Raw genomic sequence first — 21,147 nt, 5'->3', positions numbered from 1 at the left:
AAACCTCAGTTCTTCTAATTCTGCAGACATTCCATGCACCCTTAAATGTAAATTCCTTTGGGTACCACTCAAATTTATCCCCCCCTCCCAAAATTGGGTACTGCAAGAGAAATTCAAAGATACCATTAGTAAGAGAATCAAATTTACTACCATCCCAAGTACCTGCTGCAATATAATCACCAACAGCTCTATTTTTACTTCTACTAAGATGAGTTAAAATCCTGTGATTAAAAAGCTTTGTGATCAATTTCCCATCACACCAAGGATCTATAAAAAAATTTAATCTTCCTGCCATCTCCAATTTTGTATTTACAGTAATAAGATCTCTAACTGCCATAATACTCTTCCAAATGAAAGAAGTCAAAACACTTATACTCAACTGCCAATAAGAACAATTTATTAGATACAAATTCTGATACCATGCAACCCAAAGTCTATCTTTAGACAATAAAAGATCCCAGGCCAGAACACATTTAGCAGCCCTGTCCACATCAATAATTCTTCTAATACCCATGCCTCCTTCCTCTTTTGGAGCAGCCAGTTTCTTCCAGTTCAAACCATGCATCTTAATCCTGTCATTCTCATGTCCCCAAACAAAAAATCTCATTCTTTTTTCAATACAATTGATCACAGCCGCAGGCAGAGAATAAACAGAAGTCCAATAATATATAAGAGGGGTAATAACTGCTCTACAAAGCTCCACTCTACCAGCCAAAGAAATGTTAAACCCTTTCCACTTAGTTGTAAATGCATTAACCTTATCTAAAAGCTTAGCACAGTCTGCCCTCCGAAGCATTCTATCTGATATTGGAAGTCCCAGATAAGTAAATGGGAGATTACCTATCTTACAATCCAAAATTCTGGAAATTGAAGCTTTCCTTCTCGCACTTCTGGACATATAAAGTTCAGATTTTTCTGTATTGACCTTCAAACCAGATAAACTAGAGAAGTCCTTCATAATTCTCTTGAGATTTAACACTGATCCCATGTTGGCTCTGACCACAAACAATAAATCATCTGCAAAAAACTGATGAGTAGTTTTCGTACCTACTCTTCTAGCATTTTCACACTGAATAATCTTCCCTTCCCTAACACTGGTCTCTACCATACCAGAGAAGTAATCTGTAATGAGAGTAAAAAGTAAAGGAGATAATGGGCAACCTTGTCTCAATCCTTTCTCAGGTTGAAAATGACCAAATGGGCTGCCATTAATAAGAACAGAAAACCACCACTGAAGATAGACATTCCTTCACCCACATTATCCATTTACCTCCAAATCCATATAGATGTAAAAGTTTGAAAAGAAAATTCCATTGAACTGAGTCATATTCTATTTTCTCAATCTTAGCTATTATTTTTAATTATTATTATTTTTTATAATCCATAATGAATAATGTATTGTTGTAAGTTATAATATAAATCCTAACTTATTAAATAATTTGCAAAGATATTGTTTGATTGGAAAATATTGTCATTGAGAAATAATTTCATCATTTCTAATCTTAAAAAATCATTGCATAATAAAAATTGTATTACATAAAATGTCATAATATCTAAGAATTAAAACCGCTAGGAAAAAGTTTTTTAAAAAAATTAGAGAGCGGAGTGTCCATCTTTGGAGAGTCAAAACTACTAACATGACTCTCGAAAAAGCTGAAGTAACATTTTTTTAGAACAAAAATCTAAAGAGGCTCTTACAGCTGCCTCAGTGATTACGTTCCACCAGTCTCGAGTCTCCAGTGATTACGCTCCACTCTCCCCGGATGGAAAGAACTGAAGTTTTGATAGAGTGAACGTAGCCATGAAGCGTGAACAAGCCAGAATAGTGTACAAACCCTCAAGATATGCTAATGTGAACATGCAAATTAGGCCATTTTACATCACTACCTAAATCAGCCAAGCGCAAGAAAGAACCAAGTTGATATATGAAGTGTGAGCATGGCAGAAGAGTCACCACCGGAGATCAAAAGATTTATAACGTTTGAGCATGGTAGAAGAGTCTCCACCGGAGATCAAAAGATATATTCATTATATGCGTTTGTCCAATTTTGAGTCTTTTGACCACTGCCTAAAATGAGTTGAGTGAAAGAAGCAGCAGCTTTCATATGTATAGTGTGATCATCTCACATTAGGCATACAATACCATAATAAACAATTTCTGTCAGTGATTGATAGAATCAGTGATCTGAAACTTCTTCTAATGCTTTTTGTTAAGGTAATTACACCAAATCTAGCGACATTTTCTTCCTCTATGATTCATGAATATACATGCATACATGTGGATGTATTAATAAGCTAAAACACCAGTGTCTATGAGTGTGCATACGTCATTAAACCATGTAAGAAGCATCCATTCTGCCTTCTCCACTCTCGTGCCATCCTGACCCAGCTCTGAACTTGCAGACAGGGCATGTTCCCTGCTGCCGCAGCCACGGGTCAATGCAATTTGCATGGAACTGCAAAATAAGATCGCATTTAGCTTTATAAGGCTACTAGCTTCAAAGACATCCATGACATTCAATCCATACTTGAATTTGACAATTTATTTAGGATGACAAATGATTTTTTTCCCCTTAAAAGAGATATTCTTTTCAATTGGTGGATGTATGAAAATAGTATTAGTTCACCTCAGATTCTTATAAATTGAAATGAGTGGTACGTGTATGTACACACAGCTATGTGCAAGACAAATCTAAAGAATGTGCTGCCTTGGGACCAGACTAGTAATAACTGGACAACTTGAGGGTCACATTACTCGATGGAGCAAGTTCATTCATGCTTATGATAAAGGTACGTGGTGTGGCTGGCAGTCCACTGTCCAGAAATTGACTTTCCAAAATGTGTTTTGAGGTGTTAGGAAGCGACAGAAAAACCTGATGCAAGCATGGCAAGCTACGAATGACTTCTCCGACGTTAACTTGCTCCAAGCAAACACTGCAAGTCAACTCATCTTCCAAGGCCTTCTTGCTCCCAACAGAATTGGCAATGTCTTGCTTTTTCTGCTTGAGAAAATATTACAACTTAGTGTATTTTCAATTGATGAAACCATAAACTTGAAGCAAATGAAAGAAAACACATCCAAGCACTATGCAAGAATACGTTAAGACATTAAGAATGTATGGCCAATGAGGAGAGAAAAATAATTCAGTCCATTTGTTACATTTAAGCTTGATTGATGAAACAACATTAAACAAGTGTAAGATTACAGAAGGTCTAACTCTGCATGATCCAATACTCTAGATTTCATTTTGTTTATGATGCAGAATTAACTATTTAAAGGGATATTATTACCCAGTATTGGTTTGTTAATGTTGGAAGGGGTGGATTGGACACAGAAGTAATAATTAAGTAAAATGCCATTAACAATGCTCTTAAACTTGAACCTATATTCCCACAATTGTCAGCCAGCTTTTACCATTGCAAAAAGCAATGAACCCCACGCAACAACAATAACCAGCAATGAACTATATTATTGACTTTGATAAAAAAAATAATAATAATAAAATAAAATAAAATCATAACACCATCAGGCCAAATTATCAAAACTTACATAATTCATTTTAAATACAGTGTAATAAAAATATTTAATATGACTAATATCATTTACTTAGTCAAGACAGTGATTCTTCAAAAGAGTCCCTGGTGTTTAAAATGATTAATTCTAGATAGGCACAAACCATCAGAGGTAGAGCTCATTCAACATTCAATCTCTGAACAAAAGTAACATGTAATCTAAAGATAAATCAATCTAACAAGAGGCCCTTTGACAGCTACCAGATACAGAACACCACCTCAAAAATTAAAAATCAAACTGAACATACAATATAATAATTTGCCTACCATATACAACACTAGCACTGTGCAGATCAACTCACCAAATTGGCAGCAAGGACTGGAAAAAGGGAAAAGTGGCCACGTAATGTAGAATAAACAACAAATGGAAACCTTATTTCAAAACGGAACTGGTAGCCTAGGCAGACACAATAATTTGCGTTCTTGACTTGAAACTACTTTCCTTAACACATGGCTAATAATTTAATGTCATTGAAACCAGTTACACAAATGAACTCCGATACAGGGGCGGCTCAATACAATTTGAGGCTTAGGCGAAAAAAATACAGTAGTCTTTTAATTAAATCTATCCATATATTTATGCCAACTAATTATTTGTTTAGTAATTTTTAAACCTACCACTAAAAAATTTCCAAACTCTAATTCCATCATTAATTAATTGGCTATGTGCTTTCTAATAGTCATATTTAACAATATAAATAAAATTTATAAAACTATAAACTAATTTAAGTTATAGAATAATAAAAACTGATTTCGAATAATTTGGTCTAATGCTCCAATAAATTCTTTAATAAAATATAAGTGTATTCAAAATCCTCTTCTGGAGTGAGATTGTGAGATTGTAAATTGTAACCGTGGAGAAGATGAAAAAACAAAATTTATAATGAGAGAGGAGAAAAAATATGTGAGGATTAAGGAAAAAAGAGAAAATAAAAATTAATACGAGTCTTTGAAAAATATAGAAAGTTTCATCAATTTTCACTTAAATATATATTTAATATTTAATTTTAATATGTGTGTATATTTATGCTGATGTAATGAGGATGAGAGAGAGGAAAAAAAAAAAAAAAGATAATACAAGGATAGAAATATTTTGCAGACTATTAAATTTTGTATTTGTTGAGGTTTAATGATATAAGAAAATAAAATATTTAGGTAAGTTATAATATATAAAGAAAAAAAATTTGGGGGTCCTCAAAAAAAGATAAAGAATATAAATTTTTTAGGTCAACTATCAAATTTCTCTATACGTTGAAGTTTAATAATTAAAGGAAATACTATAATTGTATTTAGAAAAGTTATAATATATAAAGAAATAAAAAATTATGGGGCCTTCTTATTGGCTGGGGCCTTAGACAACCACTTAACTCGCCTAAGGCTCGCCGGCCCTGCTCCAATCCAGGTACTAATTTTAATTTAAACCCCAACTATCTCCACAAAATAACAAACACTCAAATTACTTGCAATACCTAACTAATTATACCTACAAAAAGGGAGGATTTAACTGGTTTTGTACAATTGGTAATTAAAAAGAAAAAAGAGGATCCACCACGAAGCATTAGTTTGAGTCGTATCTTCTCTGCCTCCAAAAGAAGAGTTTGAGAGTTCAACTCCCAAAAGGGATAAAGTAGATGTTTGAGTGTGTGTTACCTATCAAAGGGAGAGAGAGGATCCATTGACATGCCTAACGAGAAGGATCCTCTAGTACTGACTGACCAGATCGACTTTCAACTTGTCATAGAACAGCATACAACACAAAAAATCAATTAGACAATAAAGAATTCATTCTCATCTAAAACAAGAATAAACAAGTTTCCCCAGGGGTCTCTTGGGGTGAACCGTAAACACGGACATCCTGAGTTCAGTTCTCACAAGGTGCAAAAACACCCGGGTTTAAATGATATGTGTGGTTTGCAAGTGATTGCACATCCAGAGTTTGCAAACCATCCGAGAGTCCATAGTGGCTAGCGAGTGGGTTGATTCTTCATTACCAAAAAATAGGATAAACTTTTAAGTTACCAAAAAAACCAATCATGTATTCAACCCAAAATATGATGAATAATGTGCACATCTATGATACAAGGTGTATAGTAAAGAGCAAAAATAGTTTGAAGTAGATTTACTGAAACATAATTTGATTACAGACTAGTTCCAAAAGCATTTAAGAAAAACAAGAATACCTCAGTTGATGCTGAAGATGAAGCCTGTTGCATTGATGGGCCACCACTGTAAACGAAACCAATATTAGAAATACCAAAGGAAAAACTAATAATAATCTTCATAAGACGCATGGTATATTCATTTCTAAACCCAACCAAAGAAAAACACTAATACACTCCAATAGCTAGTTAAAAAAAAAAAGATTAAATAACAAATGAAAATTATTGGAAACTCTCCAAGGGTTTGAAAATTACTCTGCCTCACTTTTTGTTTAGTCACTTACTCTGAAACCTTCAACACCTCGACACTGCATTTAATTATTCAACACATTACCAGTTTGAAGAAATTTTGTAAATTTTACAAAGGATGAGAATTGAGGGCAACACTGACCTAGGTATGGAAAAACATTAGCACCACATAAGCAGCATGCAGCATGAATGCTTTTTTTTTTTTTTTTTGATTGTCCTTCTCTAACTCATGCCCACACAAACACATACACTCAGTGAAATGACAAAATTTAATAGAAAATGGGTAGAGGCCACTACACACGGTATGCTTTTATAACCGATGTCATTACATGAAGAATGGGGCAGATATGTGAACAAAATGACACCGATATTTTTAACTTTTTTCTGGTTCCCCACATGCTCTTGACATCACCACTACAATTTCAATGAAGATTTAGAATTTCATCAGAAGGAAGATAGATTAATAATTTAATTCGTTCTAAAAAATCGCAAGAAAAACTAAATCTTTGATTGGAAGCAAACCAGGAGGCTCCCATGTCATATTGAATTTAATTTACAGTATATAATTTACTTACAGAAACAGTTTGACAGTTTCCAATTTCAATACGAGAAATTTATGGATAATTTTTTGTTAAAATTGATCTAAAAATTCAAAGGTAGGTGACATAGATGCACTTATCAAAAAAAAAGGATGGTGACTTAGATGCTTATAAGAAAACAAGTCTACCATGCCACTGGAATTAAACAGAACATAGTAATGAAAATAAAAGGTAGAGTAACAGTATAATTCCAGAAACATAAGGGTTTGATTGAGAGAAACATAAGACGGGTTTGATTTACAGTAACTATTTAATTTACAGAACAAAATCATCTTGCAAGAAGGATTGAAAATCTACAAATTCAAGAAGGGTAAAATCATTGGATGAATATTACAAAAATTGATTTAAGAGTTCAAAGGTAGGTGAATAATGTGCATATGAGAAAAGTTTATACTGTCACTGGAATTAACCAGACAACAGTGACTAATGATGACACTGAATTGGGGAAAAGATAAAAAAACTGACATTATAGTTTTCCAGATATAAAGCTGTAATTTGCATTAATTATATGAATATGAAATGAGACTACAATTGCCTCAGAAGCTTAAGACATTAGAGAATGAATCCAACAATGTATATCAGTATATAAGCTCCAACATCCTCCCTCACATGATACCCATCTTGCACATGGTGAGGCAAACTAAACAAATTGGGACCAAAACAAATGCACATATTATGGAGGATTGAACCCAAGACATCCTAGGGCAAAAGCTATGATACCATGTTAGACTACTAATTGCCCAAATAGCGCAAGCTGTTAAGAATTGAGCCCAACAATGTATAAGCTCCAACAGTACACAGTGTATAATTGAGACAGGAATCGATTTGATTCCGTCATACAAATTGGAATCTGGTCCTACTTAAAAAGTCTTCCTTAATCATAGCAAAAAGAACAGAACACGGAAATACACTTAATCATATATCAACACCACCATAGCAAACAGAAGCACTCTTGAAGTAGATAATTATTAGGGTTAGAATCTAAAACCCCCCTGTACAATCAAAAATATGCATATAACCCCCCAAACAGAATCATAAAACCCCCAGAACTAACAAAATTTATCATGTTACCCCATTCCCTTATTGAACCGTTAATTGAGTTGTGAAATGACCAAATTGACCTTACTAATTAATGTTTATTTGTAAAAAAAAAAAAAGTACTCTTCCCTATCTCTCTCCATCTACCACCCGTCTCACGCCTCCCTCTTTGCAAGGTTCAAATTTTTTTTTTTCAATTGAATTTTCTTCTATAATCCACAAGAATATTGTGTGTGTGTATATATATAAATATATAGATGCATGGTCTCTTATAAAAGATAAATTGATTATTTTCAGGTCTTAGCCTTGTATATTCGTTAGCACATATATAAATATAATGTAAGCACTGGAAACTTGTATATTGTGATGGTAATGGGAGGACAAAAATAGGGAAATGGTTATAGGAGCATAACAGCACTATTGTGCTTCGAAGTGATCAAAATGGATTGAGAGTCAGGGTGGAGTTGAAAATGGTGCCTTTGGGATCGCCATATTGGTGTTCAGATGCAAGAGGTTGGTTAGGGTTTGGACCCGTGAATCTCTCTCTCTCTCTCTCTCATGTTCCTTTAGGTTTTGGGCACACTAAAAAATTGAAAATCTGAAGTTAGAAATTAGAATCTGATATCAAATCTCAAACAACGGATGCACGGAGAAATTGAGGGAAAAAGAAATGGATGAACTGAATATACGTTGTTTGTACACTGCACATAATTAGAATAAGAAAGCAGCTATCGCGTCGCATAGCTGCAGAACAGGAGGATGATGACCATTGATGAGTGATCAGAGGTTGTTGAATTGTCTCGATCTGAGTCTTAGGATTGCTCATCCCGGGCTGCGTCTTTGTATGAGAGAAAAATCCCAGGTTTGGTCTGTAAGAGAGGGAAGATTGATGGGTATTTTCGGCATAATGAGAGTAAGTAAAAGCACGTTACAATCATGTGCTCTTTTCCTGTTATTATCTAACAACGGAGTAACGGAAATAGGGGTAACTTTATTACTTTTGTTCTAGGGGTTTTATAATTTTGTTGGGGTCTTTATGCTTATTTTTTTATAGTACCAGGGGGTTTTGTGATTATAACCCTAATTATTATATAAAACCTGATAACTAACCTTTGAGGGCCAACAACTTTGTACTTATGAACAGGAAGTGCGTTTATCTCTTCCTCACTCATTGATGGAACTGTAGGAACATTCTCAGAATCCAGTGCCCTCAAAGTTTCATAATCTGCATGTAAAAAGAAAATCTATATCAACAACCTCCCTGCCAAATAATCTGTAAATGTTTTGATGCAATTCATTGAAATTCAAGCAGTGAAACTGATGGTCTGTAGTTTAGGGCACAAGACTATTATTCAGCATACCTAGGTCATCAAATTCCCTGTCAAGAAGTGCAAGCTGAAGTCTGAGACCTTGTAGTCGCCCTCTTGTTGCAACCGCTGTTGGTGGCGGCATATTCAACCACAATTCAGTATGACCAAGAAGTCCACTGGCCGCAGCATGAGCTTGGGCCTGAGCTTGAAGTTGCTGACAAGTTGCATACATTCTAAGGCTAGTTGCCATCAAAAAGATACCAAACACAAGCCAGAGCTGCAAACATTTGTTACATGAAAGCTTTAAATGCTTGCACAGCAGATTAAGCTTCAGTGCTGTTAAGCACAGAAAATATGCCCCAATTTCTTAATCAGTAAAGGAAATACCAGAAAATTAGGTGACATCTGCTGTGAGTTTAGAATCATGAACAGCAAGAGAACTGTTGCATAAAAAACAAAGTTTTGTATATTGAAAATTACCAAAAAATAATAATAATTTAGAAAATTAGTGGTAAAACCAAAGTAAACAATATTAGGGTACCTGTGACAAGAAAAGCAAGTGAGTTGGTATTAACTGGTCGAGCTGCATGAACGCGCTGATGGACACCAACAAAACAGTATATATGTTTCGTAAGATCAGTAGACAAACTATACATATAGACAGTCAAGCAATGAGTACCATCTTAAACATAGGGTAGATTTTGCTAAGAACTGGGGATATACCACTGCACGCCTTTGAGGAATAAATCCTGAAAATCCAGTTTCTACATCTGGTCTCGTCCCTCGGAAAACAAAACTCATGTTTTGTAGTTTAATAAAAACTTCACTAGTAAAAGAAATCGCTAGTTTGCTGGAAGGCTATGCAATAAATCAGTCCTGCATATAAACTTCAATAATCTGCAAAATTTGAAAAGAAGAAAGTTACTATGAAAATCTAAGTTCGTCTAAACTATGGCACATATGCTTATAAATATTTATTAGAATCTAATAACTGAAATGGTAGATTATATTAACAGTTTAGCACATGTTGACTCCCCATTTTGGATTACAAATGCTTCTCAGAAAGAACGAGGCAAAAAAAATAGCATGCAACTGCCACCTAATCCAATTAGAATACCTATGAATGCTTCAAAATTCTAGAGCACATCCCTCATTGACACCTTGAGCTAAATCCTAGATGCCCCATGTTAGAATGTTTATGTATATATATATTTATGTTGGGTCATTATGTAATTACCCATAGTTGTTAGGATCATTGTGTAATTAGGTAACCTTGTATAATTAGGGTTGTTTGTTTTCCTTTATATAAGCCACTGTAGGCTTAAGGGTGTAAGTGAGAAATATATATACAAGAGACATACAAAACCTCTCTCTCTCTCTCTCTCTCTCTCTCTCTCTCTCATATGAATTAGAACATGGTATCAGAGCTATATGAATTCATGGGTGTGGGAAACGACAATTGTGTTGTCCTTGTATGAGATTGGAATCGCGATCGGAATCGCGAGTGTGTTGTTGGTGTCTTCACCGGAAGTTCTGTTTGCCGGCAGGTTGAGAGCATCATTCGTCGTCGTCGTCGTCAGATCTGAAGCCCCGTTGGCCACTCGTGTTGTTTCGGCTTCGGTCGTCAGCAAGCTCGCCGACATCCACCGCCATTATTTGCAGAGGTGAGGCTTCATCAATTCGTCTTTTCTCTTAGTCGGAAGTTGCAGAGGTGGTGTCGCTGATTCTCGCCATCGCTGCTGCGTGCTTGCCGGCGTCTGTCAGTGGGTGAAGAAGAACAGCCGTGTTTGGCTGCGGGGTTATGCTATTCCAACCCTGGTTTACTAAAACCAGGATAACAGAGACCCGGTTTTGATCCAGCACTGTTCACCCAGGTCCGGCCCGATTTTTTTTTTTTTTTTGATAAGTAAAATGTATTAAAGAGCGATCAAAAGGGGAACGCGTCCCAAACTATACAAAGACAAACCGAAATCTATGAACTCAAAGAGCCCATGAAAACAACAATCTCCTCAAGAGAGGAGTAATCTCTCCCCTGACCCTAACAAAAAAGGGTACAAATAATAGAAAATTTCAACATCCCAATAGAGGACTCCTTCCCATCAAAAGATCTACAATTCCGCTCTTTCCAAAGGCTCCACCAAATGCAAAAAGGGGTCACCCTCCAGAAGACTCTCGCCTGAGCCCCCACCCATTGGCCCGTCCAAATATCCAACAACTCCCAAGAGGTCCGAGGCATGACCCAATGAATTCCAAACAATCCAAAAATCAAACTCCAACAATCATGAGTCACAGGGCAATGCAGCAGAAGATGGTCCACTGACTCCCCATTGCTCTTGCAAAGACAACACCGATTCACAATTATATGCCTTCGCTTCGTCAAGTTGTCCAAAGTCAAAATCTTACTCCAAGCTGCAGTCCACACAATAAAGGCTACCCTAAGAGGCGCCTTAGACATCCACACCGTCTTCCATGGGAATGTGGTACCATGAAAACCAGATAGACACATAAAGAAGGACTGAACCTGGAACATCCGCTGAGAAGAAGGCACCCAAATCAAGGAATCTGCACCAGAACCCTCCACCTCCTGTCTGTAAAGGAGAGCTAAAAACCCAGTGACATCATCCAACTCCCAATCCTGAAAGGCTCGCCGAAAGCGCACATCCCAAAATAGCCTTCCGCTATCAAGGTGATAGCAGTCAGCAACCATAGCATGTTTGTCAACAGCAATCCTGAAGAGACTGGGGAACAAAAGAGCCAATGGCCTATCCTCGCACCATGAATCCTCCCAAAATCGAATATTTCTTCCATACCGAACTCTGAATCTAATATGTTTGGAAAAAGCATCCCACCCCTTTCCAATGGCCCTTCACACCCCCACTCCACTAGCAAGCCTGACTGGTCTAACTGACCATCCTCCTCTCTCCTCCCCAAAACGACACGAAATAACCCTTCTCCATACTCTGTGTCTTTCACTTCCAAATCTCCAAAGCCACTTGCCGAGAAGAGTACTATTGAACGGGACCAATCTTCTAATACCAAGCCCTCCCAACTGAATTGGCCTGCAAACCTGCTCCCATTTGACAAGATGATACTTGAACTCCTCTCCACGACCACCCCAAAGGAAATTCCGTTGAAGCCTCTCAATTCTTCCAACAATAGAGACTGGAATCCGAAAAAGCGAAAGAAAGTACGTTGGGAGACTTGACAAAGTACTCTTCACAAGCGTAACTTTACCACCCATTGACAGATATTGCTTTTTCCATCCAGCTAATCTTCTCTCAACCCGCTCAATCACCGGGTTCCAACTTCCCACCCTCCTGGCCGAGTCCCCTAGCGGCAAACCCAAATACGAGATAGGAAAACTTTGCGTCCCACACCCTAAAACAGCAGCCAGAGTGTCCACCTCCTGAACCTCCCCCACAAGAACGATTACGCTCTTTCCCACGTTAACTTTCAAGCCAGAAACTGCCTGAAAGCAAACCAAAACACATCTTAGATACCTTAACTGGGACACCTCTGCCTCACAAAAAACGATTGTGTCATCCGCAAAAAGTAAATGAGAGATCTCCATCTGCTGAGCTGAGACAGGGCCAATCTTGAAACCCTTAATAAAACCCAAATCCACCGCCCTTCTCATCAACCTACTAAGAGCTTCCATAACAATAATAAAAAGGAAAGGGGAAAGAGGGTCACCCTGCCTCAACCCACGAGAACTACCAAAGAATCCCGAAGGAGACCCATTCACCAACACTGAAAACCTAACAGTGGAAACACATGAAATAATCCATTTTCTCAATTTCTCACCAAAGCCCATCCTCTCCAACAAATAGAACAGGAAATTCCAGCAGACATGGTCATAGGTTTTCTCGATATCCAGCTTGCAAAGAACACACGGAGTCCCACTACAAAGTCTAGAATCCACACATTCACTGGCAATAAGGACGGAGTCCAGGATCTGTCTACCCCCAATGAAAGCATTCTGAGACTCAGAAATAACTCCATCAAGAACCACCCTCAATGTGAAGGCAAGGACTTTTGCGATGAGCTTGTAGATACACCCAATCAGACTAATAGGTCTAAAATCCTTAATATTAGAAGCACCACCCTTCTTAGGAATAAGGGCAATAAAAGATGCGTTAAGCGATTTCTCAAACCGCCCCATGGAATGAAACTCATGAAAGGTGACCATAATCTCATACCGAACAACCTCCCAACTTTCCAACAAAAATCTCATCGTGAAACCATCAGGACCTGGGGACTTATCACCATTGCAACTCTTCAGCGCCTTCAACACCTCCTCCTCCGAAAAGGGACTTTCCAACCCATCCCTTTCCAAGACAGAAATAGAATCAAAGTGAAGACCATCAATACGTGGTCTCCAACGAAGAGGCTCTGAATACAGCCTTCGGTAAAAAGAGACAATACCACTTCGCACCTCCTCCTCCGAAGTCAAAACCGCCCCATCCACACACATCCGCCCAATATGATTACTACTCCTATGAGCATTGGCAGTTCTATGGAAAAACTTCGTATTACGGTCTCCTTCTTTGAGCCACAATACCCTAGATTTCTGACGCCACGAGATTTCCTCCAAAAGAGCAATCTCCACACATTCTGCCTGACAAGCTGCTCTCCTACTGCGTTGAGATTCAGAAATACCACCCTCCCCTTCTAACCTATCAATCTCAGCAATATCAGCCAAAGCCCTGTTCTTCCTCCACACCAAACTCCCGAACACCTCCTTATTCCACGTTTTGACATTATTTTTCAGGAATCGAAGCTTTCCTGCAAGAACATGGCTCGACGTACCCACCACCAGATTCTCCTCCCACCAAGTATGCACAAGACCCTGGAAATTATCTGCACGAAGCCACATGTTCTCGAATCTGAAAGGAGTGCTGCGAGATCTCAAACCTCCACAATCCAGAACTAAGGGAATGTGGTCCGACGTCACCCTAGCCAAAGCAGCCTGAATAACATCCGGGAACTTCTCCTCCCATTCACCAGAAACCAAAAATCTATCAATGCGAGAAAAGGTTGGAGCTTCCCTTCCACTGGACCAAGTGAAAGAAACTCCCTCAAGAGGAAAATCGATAAGCTGGTGACCATCAATAAAATCAGAAAAGTGCATCATGGCCTGAGTCCACGGACCATCTGTAGACCTTTCTGCCGGGGATCTAACCACATTAAAATCTCCTGCCACACGCCAAGGAAGAGACCACTTCCCCTTCACCCCACTCAACTCCTCCCACAAACCATCCCTTGCACCATCGTCAACCGACCCATACACCCCAGAGAAACCCCAAGAGAAGCCATCTTCCTCCAACACAAACGCACAAGACAGAGAAAAACTCCCTCCTCTACAAACATCCACCTTGGCCAACCATCTCCTATCCCACATAATAAGAACGCCTCCTGAAGTCTGTACAGCATCCAGCGCCTCCCACTCGACAAAACGGTTACCCCACAAACTTTTCACCACTCGTTCAGACATAGAATCAACCTTAGTTTCTTGAAGACACACCAAATGCACCCCCCATTTCCTCACCGCCATCTTCACCACCCTTCGCTTGCCCGGGTCATTTAGACATCGGACATTCCACGATAAAATTCGCAACTTCATGAGGAAATAATCCCCCCCTTACCCCTCCCTCCACCCTTAGCATTACCCCTCTCCTTCACCCCTCCAATCAACCTGTCATAATTCACATCACAACACAAATTCCTTAACTCCCTTTCCCCTTTCCCCGGAGTAAGGTTTTTCATCTTCCTACTTCTTCTTCTGGAAAATTGAATCATCTCCCCTTCTCTCCCCTCTGCCGTGGCCTGAAGGATTGCTAAGGCCTGATCACGGTTGTCCTTGCAAGAAACACCCAATAGATCACTAGTAACCCCGATTACCCAGGTCCGGCCAAATTACCCAGATCCGGCCCGACTGCCGATTCTACAATTTTTTTCCCAATTTCGTTTTTTTTTGTTATCTTCTCCATGGCTGCCAGTTCAGCACTACCTGATTGGGCAAGCGACAGAATCCGATCACATGACTGGTAGTTCTCATCTCTTATCTTATTTTCAGTCTGTTTCTTCCTCTCAAAGTGTTACTCTTGCTAATGGATCATCAACTAAAGTTTTGGGTTTGGGAATTATTCATCTTACCTCCTCTATGTCCCTCTCCTCTGTGTTATATGTTCCTCAATTCCCTTTTAATTTGTTGTCCATTAGTAAGATTACTAAATCTCTTAACTGTTCCGTTACATTTTATCCCACATGTTGTCTTTTTCAGGATCTCAAGACGAAGAAGAGGATTAGTACGGGACATGAAGTAGGTGGCTTGTATTACTTCGATCTTGCACCATTTCCCACGGCTCTTCAATCATCTTTATCTTCTTTCCAGTGGCACTGACGTCTCGGCCACCCATCATTATTAGTTTTGCAGCGTCAAGTCCCCGGTTTTAGTCGTATTGAGTCCATGTCTTGTGAAACATGTCAACTTAGTAAGCATTGTCGTGTATCTTTCAAACCGAGACATAATAATCGTGTTGCTAGTCCTTTTCAGTTAGTTCATTCAGATGTATGGGGACCAATAAAACATATTTCTATTAATGGATTTCGTTATTTTGTGACTTTTGTGGATGATCATTGTCGGATGACTTCGTTGTTTTTAATGAATAATCGTTCTGAGTTATTCTCTATTTTCCAAATATTTCGCAAAGAAATAAAAACTCAATTTGGGTGTTCCATAAAAGTTTTACGTTCTGACAATGCCAAAGAATATTTCTCGGATCCTTTTGAAACTTATTTTCATGCTAAAGGCATCATTCATCAATCATCTTGTACTTATACTCCGTAACAAAACGGAGTAGCTGAACGTAAAAATCGTCATCTCCTAGAAGTCTGTCGTGCCCTTTTATTTCATATGCATGTTCCTAAACAATTTTGGAGTGATGCTGTTCTTACAGCATGTCATCTTATTAATCGGATGCCCTCGTCAGTGTTAAACGGTAAATCTCCTCATTCTGTTCTATTTTCCGACTCAGCTTCATTTAATCTTACTCCGCGTGTCTTTGGATGTGTGTTATGTCCATAACCTTGGACCCGATCTTGATAAACTCGACCCTCGTGCCACTAAGTGTGTTTTTCTTGGGTATTCTCGCACTCAGAAGGGCTATTGTTGTTACAGTCCTCATTTTCAACGCTATTTCACTAGTGCTGATGTCACATTTTCTGAGTCTCTCCCTTATTTTTCTGATTCTACTACTCCTCTCGATATTACTTTTGAGCCACCTATGCCAATGGTTCCCTCTCCATTTCCTGCTTCCGCACCTCCGCGCTCTGTCATCCCATTGCAGGTTTATACTCGACGACCTCGACCGCCTACTTCGCTCCCTCCATCTCCTTCAGAATCTTTGGATCCGACGCCTTTAACTGATGATTTGCCTATTGCTCTCCGTAAAGGTATTCGGTCGTGTGTTACTGCACATCCCATTTCTAACTTTGTCTCCTACCGTCATATTTCATCCTCTTTATCTTGTTTTTTATCCAGAGTGTCTGCTACTTTTGTTCCCAAGACTTTGCAGGATGCTCTCTCTGATTCGGGTTGGCGACAGGCCATAGTAGATGAAATGGATGCCCTTCACCGTAATCGAACATGGGATCTTGTTCCTTTACCTCCGGGCTCCAAAACGGTTGGTTGTAAGTGGGTCTATACAGTTAAATACCTTCACCATGGGTCTATTGAGCGGTTGAAGACTCGTCTAGTGGCAAAGGGGTACACTCAGACTTATGGTGTTGATTATGATGAGACTTTTTCCCCTGTTGCTAAGAATTCTTCTATTCGGATACTTATTTCCATTGCTCCCAATTGTAACTGGCCGTTGTTTCAATTGGATGTCAAAAATGCCTTCTTACATGGTGACTTGGTTTTGTTGCTCAGGGGGAGTATCATCACACTGTTTATCGCCTTAAAAAGACCCTGTATGGATTGAAACAATTTCCACGAGCTTGGTTTGGAAAATTCTCTGAGACGGCATTAGAATTTGGCCTTAACAGATGCCAGACCAATCATTCAGTATTTCACCTGCGCACTAAAGCTGGCTTCATTTTTCTTGTGGTATATGTAGATGATATTGTGATCACAGGTGATGATTCTGAAGGCATTGCTAAGTTGAAATTGTTTCTGCAAAATCGATTCCACACTAAAGACCTGGGTAAACTTATGTACTTCTTAGGTATTGAAGTTGCTAGATCTAAGAAGGGTATAAGTTTATCTCACGCAAATATGTGTTGGACTTGCTAGAAGACACGGGTATGTTAGGTGGTCGTCCAGTTGATGCTCCTATGGATTCCAATACAAAACTTGTGTCTGATGAGGGTGATCTATTTAATGACCCGGGCAGATTTTGTCGCCTTGTTGGGAAATTAATTTATCTCACTATTACTCGACCTGATATTTCATATGCAGTTAGTGTTGTAAGTCAGTTCATGGGAGGTCCTAAAATGCCACATTGGATTGTTGTTCTTCGGATTATCCGATATCTCAAGCAAGTTCCAGGTTTTGGGTTACTATATAAATCAAATGGCCATCTCAAGGTGGAAGATTTTACAGATGCTGACTAGACTGGTTCTCCTTCAGATAGGAGATCTACTACAAGCTACTGCACATTTGTAGGAGAAAATCTTGTTACATAGAAAAGTAAAAAGCAAACGGTGGTAGCTTGATCTAGTGTCGAAGCTGAGTACAGGGCAATGGCCCATACCACTAGTGAGATGACATGGATACAACATTTTCTAAAAGAACTTGGGTTAACAGTTGAAGCTCCTACTCCATTGTTCTGTGATAATCAAGCAGCTGTTCACATTGCATCGAATCCTATGTTTCATGAGAGGACCAAACATATTGAGATTGATTGTCACTTCATTCAGAAAAGAATATTAAGTGGGAGCATTTCTACTCCATCTGTGAAGTCTGAAGATCAACTAGCTGATATGTTTACCAAAGCATTGGGTCATAACCGGTTAAGGACTATCTGTTCCAAGCTGGGATTATTTGATATATATTCTCCAGCTTGAGGGGGAGTGTTAGAATATTTATGTATATATATATTTATGTTGGGTCATTATGTAATTACCCATAGTTGTTAGGATCATTGTGTAATTAGGTAACCTTGTATAATTAGGGTAGTTTGTTTTCCTTTATATAAGCCACTGTAGGCTTAAGGGTGTAAGTGAGAAATATATATACAAGAGATACAGAACTAATACAACTGAAAATACACCTGAAATAAGGAAGGTGATAAGCCCAGAAATCACACGCATAAGCATGCCGAAAACATAAGGATGCAAGTAATAGATCATGAACACTCTGGTAGCCAGGTGGCATAATGGGTGGAATCCTCCAGATTGCAAAAAGGAGGAACATGACACCTACTAAGAGAAACCCACCCCACTCCCTTCCTCTACAAATTTTCACAAAGGAAAATTAATTTTCCTTCATCGACTGAACGGTCATTTTAAATCAGACTAAAAGCTATAATTCCAAGTGTAGTTAGCGATTACATTTAACCTCCATTCTCTATCAATTAAATTATAATCCACTAAGTCTGTTCTCACTATCACAAACCACTTGTTAATGTCATTACCAGCCTTTGTACCAGATACAAAGAATCATAGATATGCATGTTCAATCATCATACTATCTTGCCTCTTCGTGAATGCACTTGTCACGTGCAAATGCACCAGCATAAAGTCTGAGGAAACCTTGCCTCAAGGGTTTGAGAACAAAAGTAGTCCTGCTCTGGAGCTCCAAGATATCTACACCACTGGTGCATTGGTATATCCAAAAACCCATCACTATTTAAATTGGCCACCAAACCTTCATCAGCATAACTAAACTATCTAATAAAATAATAAACAAGGGGCCTTTACGTTCAAAAGTCATTCAAAGAAGAACCAGTTAAAACAACATGACTTGTTACCCACTCATTTTAATGTATCCATACAATTGAAAAACATTTAAGGTTTCCTAATGAAAATTCTTGTGAACAAGGAATGTGTTCCTCTCTTCCTATGTCGGCCAGTCCCAGGCCTGCCAAACATGCAAATGATACACATACCACACACGGTGATGGTCAGACATAGTTCTCACATTCTGAAGTGTCCGCCAGTCCTAGTGAAGATGGTCAGACATAGTTCTCACATTCTGAAGTGTCCGCCAGTCCTAGTGAAGAATTCTCTTAACAATTACAAAAGGATAAAGAGAGTGGAAAAAGACAACGTCTTTACATTCATAATATATACAATTCTGATTAAAAGTTGGCATCAGTGAAAAACCAGTGGACCTTTCTTTCAAAAATGCAATTCATTACTCCTATAAAGATACAGAGATATTCTTAAGATACATTGATAGCCACAAAATGACCAAGGAGTATGATTCATAAAGAAAACATTTAGGCTCATTTGAGTATCCCATTGAAATTGAATAATTCCGTTATGTTTTTTAATAGCATTTGAAGCACAAACCCAATTAAAATGTCTCCCTGATTAATTCATTAAGGCACCACAACAGTTGATGATCAAACAAATAAATCAACACTATACAAAACCGAGTCTGCTCTATTATTGGTCAAAATCGATCAAGCAAAACCCTAATTCAAAATCACAACAATAGAAAATGTAATTAATTACTCCTATAAAGATACAGAGATATTATATAATCAGAAAAGAGAGGAAATGATAGACTTACATAATCGAATCGACACAATGGATTGAAGTTAATTCAGGATAATAGCAAATATATCGTCATAATCATATGTGTACAAATTCGATCCTTTCGAATCGAATTTAGAGAGAGAGAGAGAGCGGAGGACGAGTTTAGAGAGAGAAATGAGTCGGACGCGTTGGCTCCCGGCTTTCTAACCAAAAGCCAACGCTTTCCGCCTGAATTCTACGTCCGAAATCGTGGATTCTATTCACTTCGGTTACTGCTATTGAATCTCTTGTCAACGACGTCACGGAGTCAGTAATATAAAATTTTAGCGATACGTTCTCACGACGTCGTATTCTAAATGCTAGTGGTATTCGGGTACGTTTGATACGAACTACGGAATGCAACGTGAATCGGATGAAAATGACGTGGGAATGAAACTGTAAAGTGACCGTTAGCATTTCTTTAAGGTAATTAATTATATCTATATATATATACTATACTATCAAATTATCAATAAATGTTTAATTTAATTATTAACTAAGTGTCACATACCTAATCCACTTCAGATCTCTTTCTCTCACATAATTAATCTTGTTTAACAAATATTAGTTGAAGTCAATCCTCTCAAATGATTTGACATCCCTCGCCACGAATTAACAAGTGTTAGTTCTTTTTTATAATTTATTGTATTGGATGGAATGGAGTTCTAAATTTCATTTGATAGTTGTTTTTTTATTTGTCAAAATAACTACTTTTTCTCCTCCTCCTTTTTGTGGGTATTGTGGTAATAGGTTTGGCTTTTGTTTTCAGTTTATTAAAGAAAAATTAATACTCTATGGACTCTTTGGTTATATTTATCAATTTCCAATTTTTCGTTTCTTTTTATTTTTTTGTTAAAAAAAAATTTTCATATTATATTTTATATTTAAATTCTCTTAATGAATGAAATTATTACTCGAAAAAAAAATTACTAATTTAACATTATTTTTATCTTCATACTTATCTTACTCAGGATTCAGAAAGTTGTGGGAATGGGGCAGAAGTGAATTTAGTTTTTTTTTTTTTTTTTTTTTTTTTCTCTCTCTCTCTCCGCTAAGGGTGATAAAGTGAAAATTCTATAGATATATAATTAAAAAAAAAAATTAGTGATATATAATAGTAAAAAAAAAAATTAAAACTCGGGAGCAATTCCCCACTGACTATAAAGTATAAAGTGGCTCCTTCCTTGCTTACGGGTTATCTGCTCAAGATATGAGTCAACTTGTTAAAAGAAAATTTATTTATGAGAAAATTTCAGCAATAAAAAGATTGCGTTTAATGGGGAAATTAATGGGGCGATTTATATGTTAGCTTTATATATATATATATATTATGAGGATGAGAAATTAATGGGGCGATTTTGTCTTTTTATGTTTGTTGATATTTTAGATTAAAATGAATTTTAAAAATGATGGTAAAATTATTTTTTCAAACGTTTTTAACTGTGTCAATGACGAAAAAGTAAAATCGAACCT

General features: G+C 37.7%; 1 protein-coding gene across 1 annotated transcript; it reads right to left on the bottom strand.

Moving 5' to 3' along the window:
- Positions 1 to 2,078: 2,078 nt before the first annotated feature.
- LOC132270911 (E3 ubiquitin-protein ligase SDIR1) lies at positions 2,079 to 19,934 on the bottom strand. The gene is made up of 9 exons (XM_059772125.1): positions 19,670 to 19,934; positions 9,652 to 9,825; positions 9,470 to 9,524; positions 9,316 to 9,368; positions 8,980 to 9,205; positions 8,729 to 8,843; positions 5,754 to 5,799; positions 2,874 to 2,999; positions 2,079 to 2,456 (listed from the first exon to the last, which is right to left on the bottom strand). Exons 2-9 carry the CDS (start codon positions 9,727 to 9,729, stop codon positions 2,331 to 2,333), a joined length of 825 nt encoding a protein of 274 aa, XP_059628108.1. The 5' UTR covers positions 9,730 to 9,825; positions 19,670 to 19,934; the 3' UTR covers positions 2,079 to 2,330.
- Between the last annotated feature and the right edge of the window lie 1,213 nt (positions 19,935 to 21,147).

This window comes from Cornus florida, unplaced genomic scaffold (assembly GCF_030987335.1).
Source record: "Cornus florida cultivar Cherokee Brave unplaced genomic scaffold, ASM3098733v1 CherokeeBrave_3.0.0_Hap2_Chr08, whole genome shotgun sequence".
Lineage (NCBI taxonomy): Eukaryota > Viridiplantae > Streptophyta > Magnoliopsida > Cornales > Cornaceae > Cornus > Cornus florida.
This window is presented reverse-complemented; position numbering and strand designations above follow the sequence as displayed.